Below are 18,868 nucleotides of genomic sequence, written 5' to 3'. Positions count from 1 at the left end.
TAGGAGGGGGGCCCCTCCTGTCTTCTATCATTTCGGATTTCCCCCCATCCCTCCTACTTTGAAATCTCTTACTATCTTTGCTTTCAGTTAATCTTGATGAAGGGTCTCAGTCCGAAACATCGACAGTGCTTCTTCCTGTAGATGCTGCCTGGCCTGCTGCGTTCCACCAGCATTTTGTGTGTTGCTTTATTCTATCGTTTCAGATGACTTGACATTCCATTATACCATCTAACAGGGATTTTTTTTTTTTTTAAAGCAATATGATACTGCTGAGATTCAGCAGATCAACTCCAACCACACTCAGAAGTAGAATGTTGCACAATGAAGTTCACGCAAAATATCAGAATATATTAGGAACAGATACCAGCCTGTAAAATATAGCAAATTTATCCTACAATTCGCAAATTTGCTAATGGTAATTTTTTTCTGAAATTGAATTAAATGTATACTAATAAAACACTTCCTATTGCAGCTATGTCAAGTTATTTGTTCATTGTGAAATATGAACTGCCAGAAGTTATTCGGGCATTTATGGGAATTGAAGAGTTCAGTGGGTATGTATCTTGGCTTTAAAATTAACATGTTTTGTATCAGTATTTTTTTCAAATTGTTACGAACCCCGTAACTGGGTCACCTACCAGCAAAGATAGAGAGGTCCGTTGAAGTCTGATGGTACTATTTTTAACAGTATTTATTGGTAAAAATACACAAAAATAATATCAATGCAAACATACAGATAATATACGTCGTCAATACTAAATCTAAAAGTGCAGGTATAATAATAATCAATAAGAAATAAGCTCTATCGTTGTCTAGGGGATAATGTATTGTCCGATGGAAATATAAAAGTCACTCAGTTCATTCAGGCTGCAGCCTTTGGTTGGAGTCGAGAGAGATTTTTAGAACTTGCCGGCTTTTCCTTTTATGATTTCGATCCTTCCAGAGTTCCGTTGGTGTGGCCTCTCCTTTAGCTAAAGCCGTTCTTCCGTGGCGAGCCCGCCAATTCCCAGGCAAGGGGAAAGGACGCACGCGAGCCCCACCGACTGTCACTATAAAACGCTGTCACGGGATTTCTAGCGTTTCTCCTGGTGCATCTAAAGGGGTTGTTCCCCAGACCCTCTTTTATCCTTCCTCATGGGGTCTCAGATGTCAATCAGGTTGGGATGATGCAATCCCTCAACCAGCCCACTCTGGTCATCTCCTGAGGGCTTCAATGAATAGTACAGTACTCAATACACAATTCCATCTCCAAGAGATAATGGCCGTTATCCGTGGCTTTGTCTTGCTGAGGCCAGGACACATTCCAAACCTTGTGTATTCTGGACATCTCTCTCTCATTTCCTGGGTCCCAGACCCGAATTAATAGCGACCTTGCAATTCTCAAAAAGGAGGGGGCTACTTTGTACCCTTCGGCCCCTCAGAGTTGTGGCACATTCGTAACACCCCCCTTCCTTCAAAGGCTTTTTACCATCGGTAAAAATGAATTAATACAGAGTCTTACAGGATTTTAGAATCTAACACAATACAAAAGAGTTTTTTTTTTCACTACAGAGTAATACAGTTATACATTCAATTCAGCATCTAAACAGTTAGCGATTACATTGTCACTTCCTTTAATATCTTAACGTCTTGTACCTTACTAAAGTCTTGTAGCATCAGACTTCAATTTGCTAACCACCTATTTTTATTCCTTTTCTTCAGCAAACAAAAACTAAAGAGTTGTGATCTTAGCTTACGTGTATACTACAAAAGTTCATGCAAATACTAATCTTTATTGTTACTTTCAAACTTAACAGTCAGTCTTCCATGGGAGTTGTCTTTATTATTCACATGCTTTGTCAAAATTCCTTAAAACCGGATCCTGTTAGTTAAAATGGCATCCCATCAACCCTCGCCCCTTTTCCAGTTAACTCCCACGTGGTGAGCTTGTGCACCAGTGGGGAATAGGCTTTCGCCTGCTCCTTTCATAGGAGTTATTTTGTCAACAATGTGTTCCAAACTTAGACTTTTTTCCGAATCTCCACACAATTCTTTAATTTTAAGCAAGTTGCTAGTTTTCTCTTCAGGACCCTTCATGCTATTAGTTTTCAATTTAAGAACTGCAAGTGATCCCTCTTTGTTCAAACAGCATTTCAAATTCTGCTTTTCCACACCACACCCTTGAATAACAATAGCGTGTGGGGCACCTTTACATTCCAAATCAACCTGTAATTGATTCGCAGGCAACGTGTTACCAAGCCAATGTCTCTGTAGCCTGGTTGCTGTTTTTGACATCAATCCAGACTTTAAATTTTCTTCATTCAAATTAGGAACTACACTTTTCCCTTTTCCTTCAATAATAAGATTCATCTCACCGCCTTTTATCTCCGCACTAACTTTTAACACACCTTCGAACACCAACAACTGGGAATTCTCACTTCCCACTATTACTAAGGTTAACCCTTTCTTCACTGAACCAAGTCCATCTGACCCACAAGGACTGCATTCCTTTTCAACTGAATCAAATACCTCAGACTTTTTCTGAGCTCCATTACTAGGTTCAGTACCACGTGCATCCACATCTTGAACACACTCAAACGGGACATTTGCCTCTTCCAGGCTTTCAATACCCGTACCCTTTTCAAATTCTAAATTCCCCTGATCCTCCCAACTACTCTCTGGGCAACTTCCTTCCGGAGTAAACTCAACCCCATGGGCTGAAACAACCTCATCTGCCAACCCAGCAGACTTCTTCAAGGTAGTGGCATCCTTTTCATCTAGGACTGCCCTCATTTCATTATCGGGAACACCTTTAGAATTTTCAACTTCTTCAAACAGTTCTGCCAAACCAGACAGATCATCCATGTCCAACTCTGGACCTTTTAACAGCCTTATCTGTTTCTCATCTTTACTTCGTGCCTCTATAAATTTCCTCCTGGCTAAGGGCAGGACTACCTCCTCTCCCTTACTCTCTTTCACTTTCCTATTCTCCGTTTTTTCCACCCTCTAAACCCTCTTGGTACAGGGTCGGTAAAAACGTCTCGGCCAAATCGATACTGGCCGGATTTAAATAGCTCTCGTTCTCAGCTGCCTTTCTCAACATGCTGCGAGTGATCGCGCATGCGGGATAGATCTTGGAATCTAGGGGCGGGACCTCAACACTCACAGGCTGGCTCGTCAGCTTCATTGCTGACCAAACCTTACCACCGGCTAAATCGTTACCAAGAAGGACGTCCACGTCAGTTCTCGGGAATTCTGATCGCACCCCTATTTCAACTGGTCCAGATACCAGATCACAATTTATAATGATCCTATGCAAGGGCACCGCTTCTGTCCCTTTTCCTATTCCTCTCAAAGCTACCATTCCTGTCTTGCAACCAAAATCCAGTACCTTACTGCTAATCAATGACAGTTCAGCTCCCGTGTCTCTCCAGATCCGCACTGGAACTGGTGTGTCTCCCTCTCTCACAGACACGGTTCCTTTTGAAATACATTTCTCAGACCCTTCTCGTACTCTGTCTACCTGGGGCTCTCTCGTCGATTTACTGATCACCACAGCACATCCTATAGGGACTGCTGCTTTCCATTTTCCTGTCTCCTTCCTCGGAGCAAGGCACTTGGATGCAATATGACCCACCTTTCCACAATTAAAACAGGTCAAGCCAGGACCTCTCCTGCCATCTTGCCTCTCCTCCTCAATTTTACCACTAGCTCCCGGCTGAATCTCTGCCTCAGCTGGCGGGCTTTCTCTACCGTTCCCACGGTCTCTCTAACTCCTTGAGCTGGAGCGCATGCTCCCTTTGCTTGTCTGCTCTTTCTTTTTCTTTCTCGGCCCTTTCTTTCTCTTTTTCAAATGCTTCAAGCTGTTTTAATTTAATTTCATGTTCCAACCTTAATTTCTCCAACTCTAACTGAGCCGTCCCACTAGCGGGTACCTTTTCAGGGATATTTTCCAATACTCAGCCGAAAACACATTCTTCACAATATAATACTGAGTTATGGCCCTCCGTACCTCCAGCTTTTCATTGACAACCTCACCTCTGCGAGGTTTAGTCCTTTCGCAATATTTATCAAGTCCGACTTTGTGGCCACCTCTAGCGCCTCCAGAGTCAGTTTTTCTATAAATTCCTCCACGTCCATCTTTGCTGGTTTCCCGTCTGGCTACCCGCGCAACCAGATCCAAGTTTGGACTTACAAGCCCGATTCACTGGCCCTCCAATTTGGTATCAAATCTCGAGACGAGGCCCCAAGTTGTTATGAACCCCGTAACTGGGTCACTTACCAGCAAAGATAGAGAGGTCCTTTGAAGTCTGATGGTACTATTTTTAACAGTATTTATTGGTAAAAATACACAAAAATAATATCAATGCAAACATACAGATAATATACATTGTCAATACTAAATCTAAAAGTGCAGGTATAATAATAATCAATTAGAAATAAGCTCTATCATTGTCTAGGGGATAATGTATTGTCCGATGGAAATATAAAAGTCACTCAGTTCATTCAGGCTGCAGCCTTTGGTTGGAATCAAGAGAGAGATTTTTAGAACTTGCCGGCTTTTCCTTTTATGATTTCGATCCTTCCAGAGTTCCGTTGGTGTGGCCTCTCCTTTAGTTAAAGCCGTTCTTCCGTGGCGAGCCCGCCAATTCCCAGGCAAGGGAAAAGGACGCACGCGAGCCCCACCGGCTGTCGCTATTAAACGCTGTCACGGGATTTCTAGCATCTCTCCTGGTGTGTCTAAAGGGGTTGTTCCCCAGACCCTCTTTTATCCTTACTCACGGGGTCTCAGATGTCAATCAGGTTGGGATGATGCAATCCCTCAACCAGTCCACTCTGGTCATCTCCTGAGGGCTTCAATGAATAGTACAGTACTCAATACACAATTCCGTCTGCAAGAGACAATGACCATTATCCGTGGCTTTGTCTTGCTGAGGCCAGGACACCTTCCAAACCTTGCGTATTCTGGACGTCTCTCTCTCATTTCCTGGGTCCCAGACCCGAATTAATAGCGACCTTGCGATTCTCAAAAAGGAGGGGGCTACTTTGTACCCTTTGGCCCCTCAGAGTTGTGGCGCATTCATAACAAAATACAGTACCATATATCACAATGAATTCTGTATTTGACCCACATTCAACCACTAGATGTGAGGAGCATTTATAATCTCGCGTAGAGGTTAGAAATAAACCACAGCCTCTCAAGTCTGGCCAAGCAGTTAGTAACATTTTCTCAGATTTGCCGGATCTTTGCCCATTCTATATACCTTTGTGGCCTCCTTATATGTTGTTGTTGTTGTGTTTTTTTTTTGCAACTTACTTTCTTATCTTTGTGTCATCAGCAAATTAAGCAACTGTATTTTCAACACTGTAATTCAAGCCATTTTTATAAATTGTAAGATGTTGAGACCTCAACACCCATTTCTGTGGCAAACAGTGCGCTACATCATACTACTAGTTATACATAACATGTTTCCTGTGTTGGCCAGCCAATCTTCTTTCCGTACTAACACATTACTTATTACAGTCGGCCCTCCTTATCCGCGAGTTCCGCATCCACAAATTCAACCAACCACAAATCGAGAAAACCCGGAAGTACTCTCCAGCACTTGTTGTTCGAGCATGTACAGACTTTTTTTTCTTGTCATTATTCCCTAAACAATGCAGTATAACTATTTTACATAGCATTTACATTGTATTAGATATTGTAAGTAATCTAGAGATGATTTAAAGTATACGGGAGGATGTGCGTGGGTTATCGTGGATCGGGATCGAAAAAAATAGGAAGTTCTCTTACTAAGTAAGTCGGAACAGGTACATCCGGTATTATCTAGTGTCAGTTAGTCGAATATTTGTCTTAGTATATATTTTACCTTTCTATGCATATAAAACACTTAAGAACGTATGTTTCAGCACTGGGCTCGGGAGCCAGTGACAGACCGTTTTCGAGTGTGCTCTCCATCCGTGCCTGGTTGATGTGGAGGATCAAAAACTCAAAACCCCAAGACCCAATAATTAAACCACTGCGTTGCTTAGTAATAATTGTAGCTTTCATTGGGGCAGGGCCTTTCTCACTTTATCCTTTTAAATTGTTCGGATTGTTGACCGACGTAGCCTAACGCTTTTACAATGACCAATGGCATTTCACCTTTTCTGATCGCTTTATTATTTGCACTTTATTTTCAATCATGATCATGATTATTTTCGTGAACAGAAACACTGCAGATTCAGAACTGCACAGGGTCCTAATGTCCACCGCACTGAGACAGGTTAAATAAGGTCTGGGGTTCCACTGGGTCCTAAGGTCCACAGTATTGAGACAGGTTGAATAAGGGACTTGAGCATCCGCGTTTTTTGGTATCCGCGAGGGGTCCCGGAACCAATCCCTCATGGATAAGGAGGGCTGACTGTACACCCAGATATTTTTTGGCAAAACTTTTGATGCAACGAATTATCCAATGCTTTCTAGAAATAAACTACGACACCAATTTCATCTTTATCCACAGCAAATGTTACTTCTGTTATGTTTTGCAACTCTAGAAAGTAATTGAAAGAAAAATAGAGCAGAGAAATGTGTCTACTTATTTTAGTGAGGCACACAAGTATGGCGTAGTGGTGTAATGACATGCAATAATGTAAACAAAATGCTTAATAAAATCATTTATTTACACTATTAATCAAATATAACTGAAATATTAAATACACTACATTACTCCCTGCTTAACTATAAACTCCAATGCAACAAAGAATGCATCTCTGCTATACCCACATTTATTCTGTAATACAACTACTATATAAACATCCACAGCACAATATATTTTAAATTGTCCCATTCAGGCCTAAAGATTTAATCACTAGCGAGAATTTCTTACTCTTGTGTGAAAACATCTTTCCTGACAGTGGTTGGGGTGGGGGGGGGAGTGGTCACTCTGTTTGGCAGGTGTGACTTGTGGCTGTGAAACAATCTCTGTTTTGGGGCCTCCTCCAGGATGGTTACAGGAGTTGACTCTGGGACTGCAGGAAATGCTTCTGACCGCTCTGGACAACTTTCTTCTCTAACAATGGACTATACTTTCCTCAACTGTTTGATGTGGTGTCTCCAGATGATATTAGATGCTATTCCACTGTGTAGGAGAGTGGTCCAGTTCTGTCTTTAATCTTTGAGTACCCACTTTTGATCATCTCTGTAGTCCCTCACCAGGACTGCTTGTCCAGGAGTGAAACATAAAATTTTATTTGAGGACCCTCAATTTGTCTCAGCTGCTTGTCCTGCATACTCATCTGAGATTTGAGTTTGAAGAGATCCAAGCATGAGCACAGGGATCGACCCAGGACCCAGGAGCCTGGTGAGTTGTTGGTTGTGGAGTGTGCTGCATTGTGATATACAAGAAAGAAATTGGTGAGTTTCTGATTCAGTATCAGTGTATTGCGTTCTGCTGACGTTGCTCACAGTGCGTTCTTTAGACTCTGGAAAAACCATTCCGCCAAGCCATTTGTAGCTGGATGGTATGGTGTGGATGTAAATTGTCTTATTTCATTCATTTTCGGTAACAAACTGTGGCCCATTGTTCCTGACTAAGTGTTCTGGAACACCGCTACTCGAGAAGAGGCTTCTCAACACATCAGCAGTGTGTGAGGCTGTAGTGGAGACTTGGGAACACTTCTGGCTACTTTGTACTGCATCTGCAACTGTTGTGCCCTTTGAACAGTCCAGTAAAATCCGCATGGTTTCTCTGCATGGTAATGCAGGCCATTCCCAGGGATGGAGAGGTGCTGTCTTGGCATCTTCTGCACATGTTAGCATCCCCAACAGTGATCTGCATGTAGCTTAGCTTGCGTAGTACAGCAACTCACAAATAAGGCAACCCCTGACAAGGGAAAGTTCATCCCAGCACTGGTAAGAATGGGGGAGCTGGGATTTCTGCTGCACATTCCAGCTATTTTGAGTAGTCGTTTAGACCTGAGACAGAGTGGGGTCTTTCCTGGTTTCTTTTTCGATTATCCCTGCCGTAAAAGGAAACTTTCTATTTACATTAGGGAGAATATGTCAAGAAGAGTGTCTACTTTTGTAAATTTTTCTGGTATTTCCTTTCCCAAGGGTAAACAGGATGATCAATTAGCATTTCCATGATTAGTTACCCTCTTGAATTCAATCTTGTAATTATGCCCTCAAAGAAGCAGAGCCTATCTCTGCATTTGCCCTGATGCTTTGAGTAGAACACACTCCTGAGCTTTGAAAATAGACACCAGTGGTTGATGAGGGTAAACTCTCTTCTGTACAAGTGCTGGTTGAAATGTTTTACACCCCAAACCAGATACAAGGCCTCTGTCAATCTGTGTGGAATTTTTCTCTGCATGGTAAGGGAACATGATGCAAAGGCTATGGGGTGTTCACTTCCATTACTCATAATGTGACATGACTGCACCTATACCATAAGGACAGGCACCACAGGCAAACTTTACTGGCAAGGTGGATCATAATGTGCGAGTACAGTGTCTGATGTCACCACTTCCTTTGTCTTTTGGAAAGTCACCTGACACTGCTTTGCCCATTGTCATTTCTTCCTGATCTGTAGCAATGAGTTCAAAGGGTGGGACAGAGTAGCCAGGTTTGGCAGGAACCTGTTACAGTAATTAACAAATCTTAAAACCAGAATTGTGACATCTTCTTTGGCTTTGGGGCATCCACCACTGCTTGAATTTTCTCAGCTCACTTGTGCAATGTTTGTGTGTCAATAAATGATGCTGATTTCAAGAATTTCAAGAATAGTGCTTATGGTGAGAAACACTGGACTCCCATCTCCATCTGTAGATAGGCTAAGTCCACTTTGCAAACCTTTCTGGAGGGAAACACTTAAGCAAAGATATCTTCTAGTCTGGGCAGAGGATATTGATCTACTTTCAGTATTGGGTTGATGGTGACATTAAAATCACCACAGATCCTAACAGACTCATTCTTCTTGGCTACTGGGATCATTAACATTGTCCATTGTACTTATGTATTTTTTTCTTCTATATTATGTATTGCACTGAACTGCTGCTGCTAAGTTAACAAATTTCACGCCACATGCTGGTGATAATAAACCTGATTCTGATTCAACCTTGGAAAGAATTCCTTCATCCTCCTTGTGACCTAGTTTACTGGTTACCTTACCATGGATCTTTATAAGGAACTGGACTAGTTTTGTAAAACCTGGGGTGTGGCATTTTCATTTAACACTACTTTACACTTTGAGTTTTCCAGCACCATCCTTGAACACTGCTGTGGCATCATCCAGTACCTTTCTTCATTTGCTTTCAATTGACTTTTGTAGCGGATGTGGCATGCAAATAGTGGATAGATCTCCAATCGAGCTGTAGTTGTCTCAGCCAAATACAGCCCCATAATGCTGGCCCTCCTGTTTTTACTGCACACAAGCCCAATGTGGCTTGTTGGTTGTTGTATTTCACTGTTATGGATGCCATTGCTACAGGAGTAAAAGTTCTTAGCTGGATACCTGCAGGCTTCTTTTCAGTATCTCTGAAATACCATTCGCTCATTTTGTGAAATGACTGAAATTGGTGAGCCAGTATCCAATTCCATTTTTATTACTTTCCATTCACTTCAGCTGTGAGCCATATTGCTCGTCTCGTTAGTTTTCACATTGTAAATCTCAAGTCTTTCTAGTCCAATGTCACTCTCATCATTATCAGATTTTTCATTAACAGAAAGCAGATTAGTGCTCTTTTTGAAACTGCAGCTTGACTTTTTTTAATTTTTATCTCTTCCCTGTGCAGTCAATTTATTACTTCTGCCCAAAATTCTGTGTTGGTTCTAAATGATTCTGTATTATGTTCACAATATCAACAAAGCTCATCTTAGCAGGTTTGCTTGGAACAGTTAAACTTGAAAGCAAACTGTATATTTTTTTCGACCCACTGCACTCAACGTTGGCATTGTTTTTCAGCAATTTAATTTGCTTCAAAATACTGCTTAGTTTGTTCAATCTACATCTAGTTATCTTTTGTGCACTCAAATCATCTATCTTTCCAATGTAACCAGCCATTTTTAAAAATATTATTATCATCATCATCATCATCACCTGGTACTTACTGTTTATGAACCCAAAAATTCCATCCATTTTCTACCTTTTTTAAAAATAGAATATCTTTCTTCCCTTCCAAAGGAGGGGAAAGATGTGCTGTGCTTTTTTTTCCACTTTAATGCCCCTCTAGAACCCCCCCCCCCAAAACACCTGTCTTTGTAAATGTCCTGAGTAGTGGGAAGCGCACATCTACAGATGCACTGGGCTGTCCGCACCACTCTCTGCAGAGTCCTGCAATTAAGGAAGTGATGCATCCAGTCAGGATGCTCTCAGTTGTTCCCTTATAGAAAGTTCTTAGGATTAGGGGCCCATACCAAATTTCCTCAACTGTTTCTACTACATTAGACTTGAGACAGGCTCACATTCCTCTAATCTAACTTGGCTGATAACAATTTGCATGAGTCATTTAATGATCCAGTAATCATACCTTTCAGCTTCCACTTCACTTCTGAATTGTACAGAACTATTTGTCCTGTCAATGTCGTAGGTGCTTATGTGTACAACATTGACGTCATTCCACAGCACATCAAATTTCTCTTAAGCAAACATCCCAAATTCTAGAACGAGAGAAAATACGTTCTTCTGCACTTGTTCCTTGTGCAGAGAATTATTTCATTCCTGTCACTGCTCTGTCTATTGATTGGTTTCTCTACTTCTGGGACAAACTCAGTCCAATCGAAACCAGTTCAGACCCATGGGATTTCAGGCTGAGTCGCCAGCACCCCTGTTCAACCCCATGGAGGCTGGCGACCCTGTGCTCCTGACAACTGGGTTTGTCTACCTGTTGCACTTTATCCTGAACAAAATTGGAAGAATTTGCAACTGAATATTTGGTAATTTCCTGGGAGTTTATTGTCACAGGGATCCAGGTCGAAGTAACACTTGTATGTCTGAGTTGTGGTTGCAAAATGTAATTGAAAAGGATTTGATGAATGAAAATGCAAGAAGTCTCTAATGAAATAATCATGTCTCTTACAGACAATGGTATACAAATGGCAATTACCTTGTTGTGATTGTGTCGCTGTGCATCATCCTGCCTCTGACGTTTTTAAAAAATTTAGGTAAGCTTTAATTTTAAGTTTAAGTGAACTTGGAAGCATGAATTGGAAACATGTTCTCAGGGAAACGTATGGAAGAAATGTGGCAAATGTTCAGGGGATATTTGCGTGGGGTTCTGAGTAGTAGGTACGTTCCAATGAGACGGAAAGGATGTGGTAGGGTGCAGGAACTGTGGTGTACAAAGGCTGTTGTAAGTCTAGTCAAGAAGAAAAGAAGAGCTTATGAAAGGTTCAAAAAACTAGGTAATGATAGAAATCTAGAAGATTAAGGCTAGTAGAAAGGAGTTTAAGAATGAAATTAGGAGAGCCAGAAGGGGCCATGAGAAGGCCTTGGTGAACAGGATTAAGGAAAACCCCAAGGCATTCTACAAGTATGTGAAGAGCAAGAGGATAGTGTGTGTGGCCTCCGTTGGTCATAGTTGACCATGGGTACTGCGCCTCTGGTAGTTACTGGTTTGTCGAGCAGCGTTGACTGTGGCTATTGAGGCTGATCCTGGAACGGCAGGCTCTGCCACAGTTGCTACATTTGTAGGGCATCGTGGAATTGTTTTCTGCTGTCTGCTGTGCTCTCCGTTTAGCTCTTCGCTCCTCAAACTGATGCAGGATCACTCTTCCGCCTTGCTCTAGGTGTTGCTGAAGAGTACCTCACCATTTGTTGCTGTCATCTGCTGTGTCCTCTCAGCAGTCTGTGTTGATTTTTAAGGCTTTCATGTCGTGCTTGCAGAGGTCCTTGAAGCGAAGCTGGGGTCTACCAACGTTCCTCTTGCCTATTGCTACTCCTCCGTGGAGGATGTCCTTTGGCAATCTACCATCCTTCACATGACTGACGTGGCCCAGCCAGCACAGTCTGTGTTGTCTTAAAAGCGTGAATATTGTGGGAAGTCTAGCATGGGAGAGGACCTCGGAGTTCGAGACTTTGTCTCTCCAGGTGATACCGAGGATGTGGCGAAGGCTGCACAGGTGAAAACTATTGAGTTTCCTCTCCTGCTTGGAGTAGATGGTCCAAGTCTTGCTACCATACAGGAAGGTGCTGATAACGCATGCATTGTACACAGCAGTCTTGGTCTTTGTAGCAAGTTTCGGATTCTCCCAGACCCATGAGGAGAGTCGAGCAAGGATTGATGCTGCTTTGCTGATACGCCTATTGATTTCAGCACCAAGGGAGAGAGTGTCGTTAATGGTCGACCCCAAGTATGTGAACTCGTAGACCACTTCTAGAGCGTAATTGTCGATGGTAATGACTGGTGTCTCCACTACGTTCTGGGCAAGGACATTAGTTTTCTTAGGCTGATGGTAAGCCCGAAGTCCTTGCATGCCTTAGAGGAGTGGTCCATGAGAGTTTGTAGTTGCTGTTTGGTGTGCGAGGTTATAGCAGCATCATTGGCAAAGAGCATATCATGTATTAAGATCTTTTGCACCTTTGTTCTTGCTCTCAGGTGCGCAGGGTTGAACAGCCGCCCATCGGACCTGGTGTGCATGTAGATGCCTTCTGTCGCCGTCCCAAATGCATGCTTCAATAGCAGAGAGAAGAAGATGCTGAATAATGTTGGGGCCAACACGCATCCTTGTTTGACTTCACTACGAATAGTGAAGGGTTCTGATGAGCTGCCACCATACTGAACAGTAGCCCTCATGTCGTGATGGGATGACTTGATGATACTTTGGAGTTTCGGGGGACAGCTGATCTTGAGGAGAATATGAACGAGCCCATCCCTGCTGACAAGGTCGAGTGCCTTGGTCAAGTCGATGAAAGCAACATAGAATGGTTTCTGTTGTTCCCTGCACTTCTCCTGGAGTTGACGGAGTGAGAAATTCATGTCGACAGTTGATGTCCTTGTGTGAAAACCACATTGGGACTCAGGGTAGACCAGTTCTGCCAAAGTTTGTAGACGTGCCAGAGTTACACAAGCAAAGACTTTGCCGACAATACTCAGGAGGGAGATACCCCTGTAGTTGTTGCAATTGCTCCTATCACCCTTGTTGTACAAAGTGATGATTTTGGAGTCGCACATATCCTGTGGTATGGCTCCTTCCTTCCAGCACTGATGGAGGACCTCATGCAAAGGTTGGAGGAGTGAGCTCTTGCAGTGTTTGATCGGGTCTGGAGGAATCCCATCATTGCCAGGAGTTTTCCCTGGGGCCAGACTGTCAATTGCCTTGCTGAGGTCCTCAATGGTTGGTTCGGAGTCAAGTTCATCCATGACTGGTAGACAATCGATGGCTGAGCTAACAATAGTATTTTCCCTCTAGTAGAGCTTAGAGTAGTGTTCTACCCAGAATTCCATCTTCGCTTTTATCCGTGATTATTTCACCTCTGGATGGCTTCAGGGGTGCTGACTTGCTTTGCGATGGGCCAAGGGCCTTCTTGATATCATAATACATCGATCTGATGTTGCCTGTCACAGCTGCTGTCTGAATGTCCTCACTGAGCTGGAGCCAGTACTCATTTGCACACTGCCTTGCAGTCTGTTGCACTTTGCTTCTAGCAGCTCGAAGTGCCTGGAGTGTTTAGTCAGATGGTAAGCGCTTGGTGTCGATGACATGAGTCATGATGTTGGACTTTGCCTCAAACCAGCCATTGCTCTTTGTGGTCTTTCTTCCAAAGATAGTGCTGGTTCATGGATGGTGTCGTGAAGGTATGACCATTGTTCTGTTGCAGTAGCTCCTTGCGAGGAGGTAGTCATAGCACCCTGTACTGACTTGACAAACTGCGCAACCTTTTCTGACTGTTTCATCTCTGTTGTGTTGTTGCGAGGTTTTCCAGTTTGTTTGGAGTGGTGGATTTTCTTTGGACACAGTTTGATCTTGCAGCATACTAAAGCACGATCAGTATTGCAGTCTGCACTGTGATATGTATGGGTGATTAGTACAGAGTTGATGAAAGAGCACCTGGTGATGATCACGTCTAGTTGGTGCCAGTGTTTAGACCATGGATGTCGCCATGAGACCTTGTACTGCGACTTCGTCTGAAAGTTGGAGTTAGTTACACACAGGCTGTGATAGGAGCAGAACTCCAGGAGACGTCCATTGTCATTTATTTTGCCAATTCCAAAATGGCCAAGACAAGACGGCCAGGAATCGTTATCAGCTCCCACTCTGGCATTGAAGTCACCAAGGACAACGAGGTGCTCATCACTGGGAATATTCCTGACACAGTTTCTAATTCTTCGTAGAAGATGTGACAAATCAAGGACCAATAGGACCAATCAAGTGTGACAGTGGAAATGTGTGTAAGGAACTGGAGGAAATAGCAGAGATACTTAATAAATATTTTGCTTCAGTATTCATGTGGAAAAGGATCTCGGCGATTGTAGTGATTTCTTGCAGCGGACTGAAAAGCTTAAGCATGTAGATGCTAAGAAAGAGGATGTGCTGGAACTTTTGGAAAGCATCAAGTTGGATAAGTCACTGGGGCTGGACGAGATGTACCCCAGGCTACTGTGGGAGGCAAGGGAGGAGATTGCTGAGCCTCTAGCAATGATCTTTGTATCATCAATGAGGACAGGAGAGGTTCCGGAGGATTGGAGGGTTGCGTATGTTGTTCCCTTATTCAAGAAATGGAGTAAGGATAGCCCAGGAAATTATAGACCAGTGAGTCTTACTTCAGTGGTTGGTAAGTTAATGGAGAAGATCTTGAGGGACAGGATTTATGAACATTTGGAGAGGCATAGTATGATTAGGAATAGTCCGCATGGCTTTGTCAAAGGCGGGTTGTGCCTTACGAGCCTGATTGAATTTTTTGAGGATGTGATTAAACACATTGATGAAGGAAGAGCAGTAGATGTAGTGTATATGAATTTCAGCAAGGCATTTGATAAGGTACCCCATGCAAGGCTTATTGAGAAAGTAAGGAGGCATGGGATCCAAAGGGACATTATTTTGTGGATCCAGAACTGGCTTGCTTACAGATGGCAAAGTGTGGTTGTAGACGGGTCATGTTCTGCATGGAGGCCGGTGACCAGTAGTGTGCCTCAGGGATCTGTTTTGGGACCCCTACTCTTTGTGATATTTATAAATGACCTGGATGAGGAAGTGGAGGGATGGATTAGTAAATTTGCTGATGACACAAAGGTTGGGGGTGTTGTGGACAGTGTGGAGTGCAGTCAGAGGTTACAACAGGACATTGATAGGAAGCAAAACTGGCCTGAGAAGTGGCAGATGGAGTTCAACGCAGATAAGTGTGAAGTGGTTCATTTTGGTAGGTCAAATATGATGGCAGAATATAGAATTAGTGGTAAGAATTAGTATAGAATTAGTGGCAGTGTGGAGGATCAGTGGGATCTTGTGGTCCAAGTCCATAGGACTCTCAAAGCTGCTACGCAGGTTGACTCTGTGGTTAAGAAGGCATACAGTGCATTGGCCTTCATCAATCTTTAGATTGAACTTAGGAGGCGAGAGGTAATAATGCAGCTATATAGGATTTGTGTGTGTGTGTTTATTCATGTGTACAATCCAAGGTTTTGGATGTGTGTGTGTGTGTGTTACACACAGACACACACACACAGACACACACACACACACAAACCACCCACCCCCCAACTTAGAATACTGTGCTCAATTCTGGTCGCCTCACTACAGGAAGGATGTGGAAACCATCGAAAGGATGCAGAGGAGATTTACAAGGATGCTGCCTGGATTGGGAAGCATGCCTTATGAGGATGGTTTGAGTGAACTCAGCCTTTTCTCCTTGGGGCAACGGAGGATGAGAGGTGACCTGATAGAGGTGTATAAGATGATGAGAGGCATTCATCATGTGAGTAGTCGGAGGCTTTTCCCCAAGGCTGAAATGGCTAGCATGAGAGGGCATAGTTTTAAGATGCCTAGAAGTAGGTACAGAGGAGTTGTCAGGGCTAAGTTTTCTTTTAAATATATATTTTTTCCTTTTTTTTTCAACAAACAAACAACAAAAAAAAGCACATCCACAAAAACCACGACCTTAACAAAATCAAATTAAATATTGAGCAGCAAAAGGGAGAATAATATAAAGGCAAAAGTAAACATACACAGCAGAGGTGCACTGCACCAAAAAACCTCAGTCCTCACACCGTAAGAAAGTCCAATACAGGGCCCCATATCCTTTCAAAGATGTCCCCTCTGTCCACATTACATAGTCTCAGTCTCTCCAAATGTATTTGCCAGTTCTCTCAGCCACATATCGTACGTAGGCACAGAGTCCATTTTCCACATTTGGAGGATTAACTTCTTAGCAAGTACCATTCCAAACAATACAGCCATTTTTTTTCAAACTTATTGGCTGAAGATAGGGAACTTGTTGCTCCAAAGATGGCTATGAGCGGGTCTGGTTCCCATCGCTTCCCATAAACCTCAGAGAAACAGTGAGAAATGCTTTTCCAGTATGCATAAAGCTTACAACATGACCAAAATGAATGTGACAAGTTACTGTTCTCAGATTTATATCTATTACAAACTGGTGAAACATCAGGATAGAAGCTGTGCAACTTTTCTTTGGAATAATGGAGTCTGTGTGTTGTTTAAAACTGTATAAGTCTGTGTCTGATGTTGACCGAATAATCATGTATACTCTGTCAATTCTATACCCAATTCATCCACTCATGCCTGTTTAAGACCTGCAGTATTCACCCAAGCTCCATTGTGTAGGATCTGGTAAAAATAGGATACAGCATGACGAGTAACTGGATCAAATTTATTTATTGTCTCCAAGGACTCATGTTTGTCTAAAACTTCGAAATTAGGTATATATTTCCTAACATAATCTCGAATTTGTAAATATCTAGAAAAAACTAGATGCAGGGATATTGTAAACTGCTTGTAACTGCGCAAATGAGGCAAAGTTTCCATTAATATATAGGTCACCTACACTACAAATGCCACTCTGTTTCCAGGACGAAAAACTCTCAAACTCCAACCCGCCCCCGCCCCAGCCCACCATCATTCTCTCGCACAAAAACTAACAGATCACCCACATGGAGAAACAATGAGCGTATCAAATCCCAAATCCTCAGCCTGCCAAATGGCAGCAAGAAAGAGTGGGTGAGAACTCGGGGGAACATTCAGTGAGAACTGCAGCAGACTGAAAAGCTTGAGAATGTAGATATTAAGAAAGAGGATCTGCTGGAGCTTCTGGAAAGCATTAATTTGAATAAGTCACTGGGAGAAGGCTACTGTGAGAAGCAAGGGAGGAGATTGCTGAGCCTCTGGCAATGATCTTTGTATCATCAATGAGGATGGGAGAGGTTCTGGAGTATTAGAGGGTTGCGGATGTTGTTCCTTTATTAAAGTAAGGGAGTAGAGATATCCCAAGAAATTATAGGCCAGTGAGTCTTACTTCAGTGGTTGGTAAATTGATGGAGAAGATCCTGAGAGACAGGATTTATGAACATTTGGAGAGGGATGATTAGGGATACTCAGCATGGCTTTGTCAAAGGCAGGCTGTGCCTTACAAGCCCAATTGAAATTTTTTGAGAATGTGACTAAACACATTGATGAAGGTAGAGCAGTAGATGTAGTTTATATGGATTTTAGCAAGGCATTGGATAAAGGTACCCATGTAAGGTTTATTGAGACAGTAAGGAGGCATGGGATCCAAGAGGACATTGCTTTGTGGATCCAGAACAGGCTTGCCCACAGAAGACAGAGTGTTTGTAGATGGGTGATATTCTGCATGGAGGCTGGTGACCAGTGGTGTGCCTCGGATCTGTTCTGGGACCCCTACCTTTTGTGATATTTATAGATGACTTGGATGAGGAAGTGGAGGGTTGGGTTAGTAAGTTTGCTGATGACACAAAGGTTGGGTGTGTTATGGATAGTGTGGAGGGCTGTCAGAGGTTACAACAGGACATTGATAGGATGCAAAACTGGCCTGAGAAGTGGCAGATGGAGTTCAACCCAGATAAGTGTGAATTGGTTCATTTTAGTAGGTCAAATATGATGGCAGGATATTGAATTGAGTTTGAATTGAATGGTCTTTATTGTCATTATACACATGTACAATGAAACTCTGTTAGGCTTCCTCTCAGGCAATCAAACAAAGCGGTAGATAAAAACAAGACAGTAATAGAAAAACAGTGTTAGGTAGATAAGTAGCAGAAAATGAGTTGCAGCAGCACCAGAATATCACAGTAACACACAAAGTGCCATTAGTGAATTATTTGAGTCCTTGTGTGTGCTCACAGTTTAAGTCATTGTTCTGTGGGAGTGGTGTGATGGAGGCCACAGCTCTGGGGTAGAAGCTGTTCCTCAGTCTATTTGTTCTGGCTTGTAGTGTCCTGAACCTTTTGCTGGACGGCAGCAGGTCAGACAGGGAGTGGCCGGGGTGTGTAGTGTCTCTGGTTATGCTGATTACTTTCCTGCTGAGTCTGCTGGAATAGATGGTGTCCAGTCCTGGGAGCTCCATCCTGACAATTCGCTGGGCTGCCTTCACCACACGATGCAGGTCTTGTCGCTCAGCAGCTGTGCAGCTGGCATACCACACTGTGGCGCTGTTGGTCAGGATGGTTTCAATTGTATTTCTGTAGAAGTTAATCAACAGTTTTTGTGGGAGTTTGGCCTGTTTCAGCTTTCTGAGGAAGAAGAGTCTTTGTTGTGCCTTTTTTACAAGCAGCGAGGTGTTGGTGGTGTCAACTGTTTTGACAACATAACTCCAAGGAACTTTTAGTTTTCCACTCTTTCCACTACCTCTCCATGTATATGGAGGGGGGTGTGTACTCTGTCCTTTGATCTCCTGAAGTCAGTGATCATCTCTTTTGTTTTAGGAAGTGTTAAGGACGT

At 42.9% G+C, this 18,868-nt stretch overlaps 1 protein-coding gene across 13 annotated transcripts in view; it reads left to right on the top strand.

Moving 5' to 3' along the window:
* The window catches only part of slc38a4 (solute carrier family 38 member 4), a 162,663-nt gene that overhangs the window by 106,349 nt on the left and 37,446 nt on the right, over window positions 1-18,868 (top strand). For all 13 annotated transcript variants that reach the window (XR_012100560.1, XM_073058708.1, XM_073058712.1 and 10 more), the window contains 2 exons: window positions 473-554; window positions 11,040-11,122. Coding sequence is in view for 12 of the 13 variants with exons in the window: in XM_073058708.1 (XP_072914809.1) it covers window positions 473-554; window positions 11,040-11,122 (165 nt within the window). In the remaining variant the exon portion in view is untranslated. The remainder of the gene's footprint in view (window positions 1-472; window positions 555-11,039; window positions 11,123-18,868) is intronic.

Source organism: Hemitrygon akajei, chromosome 10 (genome assembly GCF_048418815.1).
Source record: "Hemitrygon akajei chromosome 10, sHemAka1.3, whole genome shotgun sequence".
NCBI lineage: Eukaryota > Metazoa > Chordata > Chondrichthyes > Myliobatiformes > Dasyatidae > Hemitrygon > Hemitrygon akajei.
The sequence above is the reverse complement of the archived record's forward strand: the minus strand, read 5'-3'. Positions and strand labels throughout refer to the sequence as shown.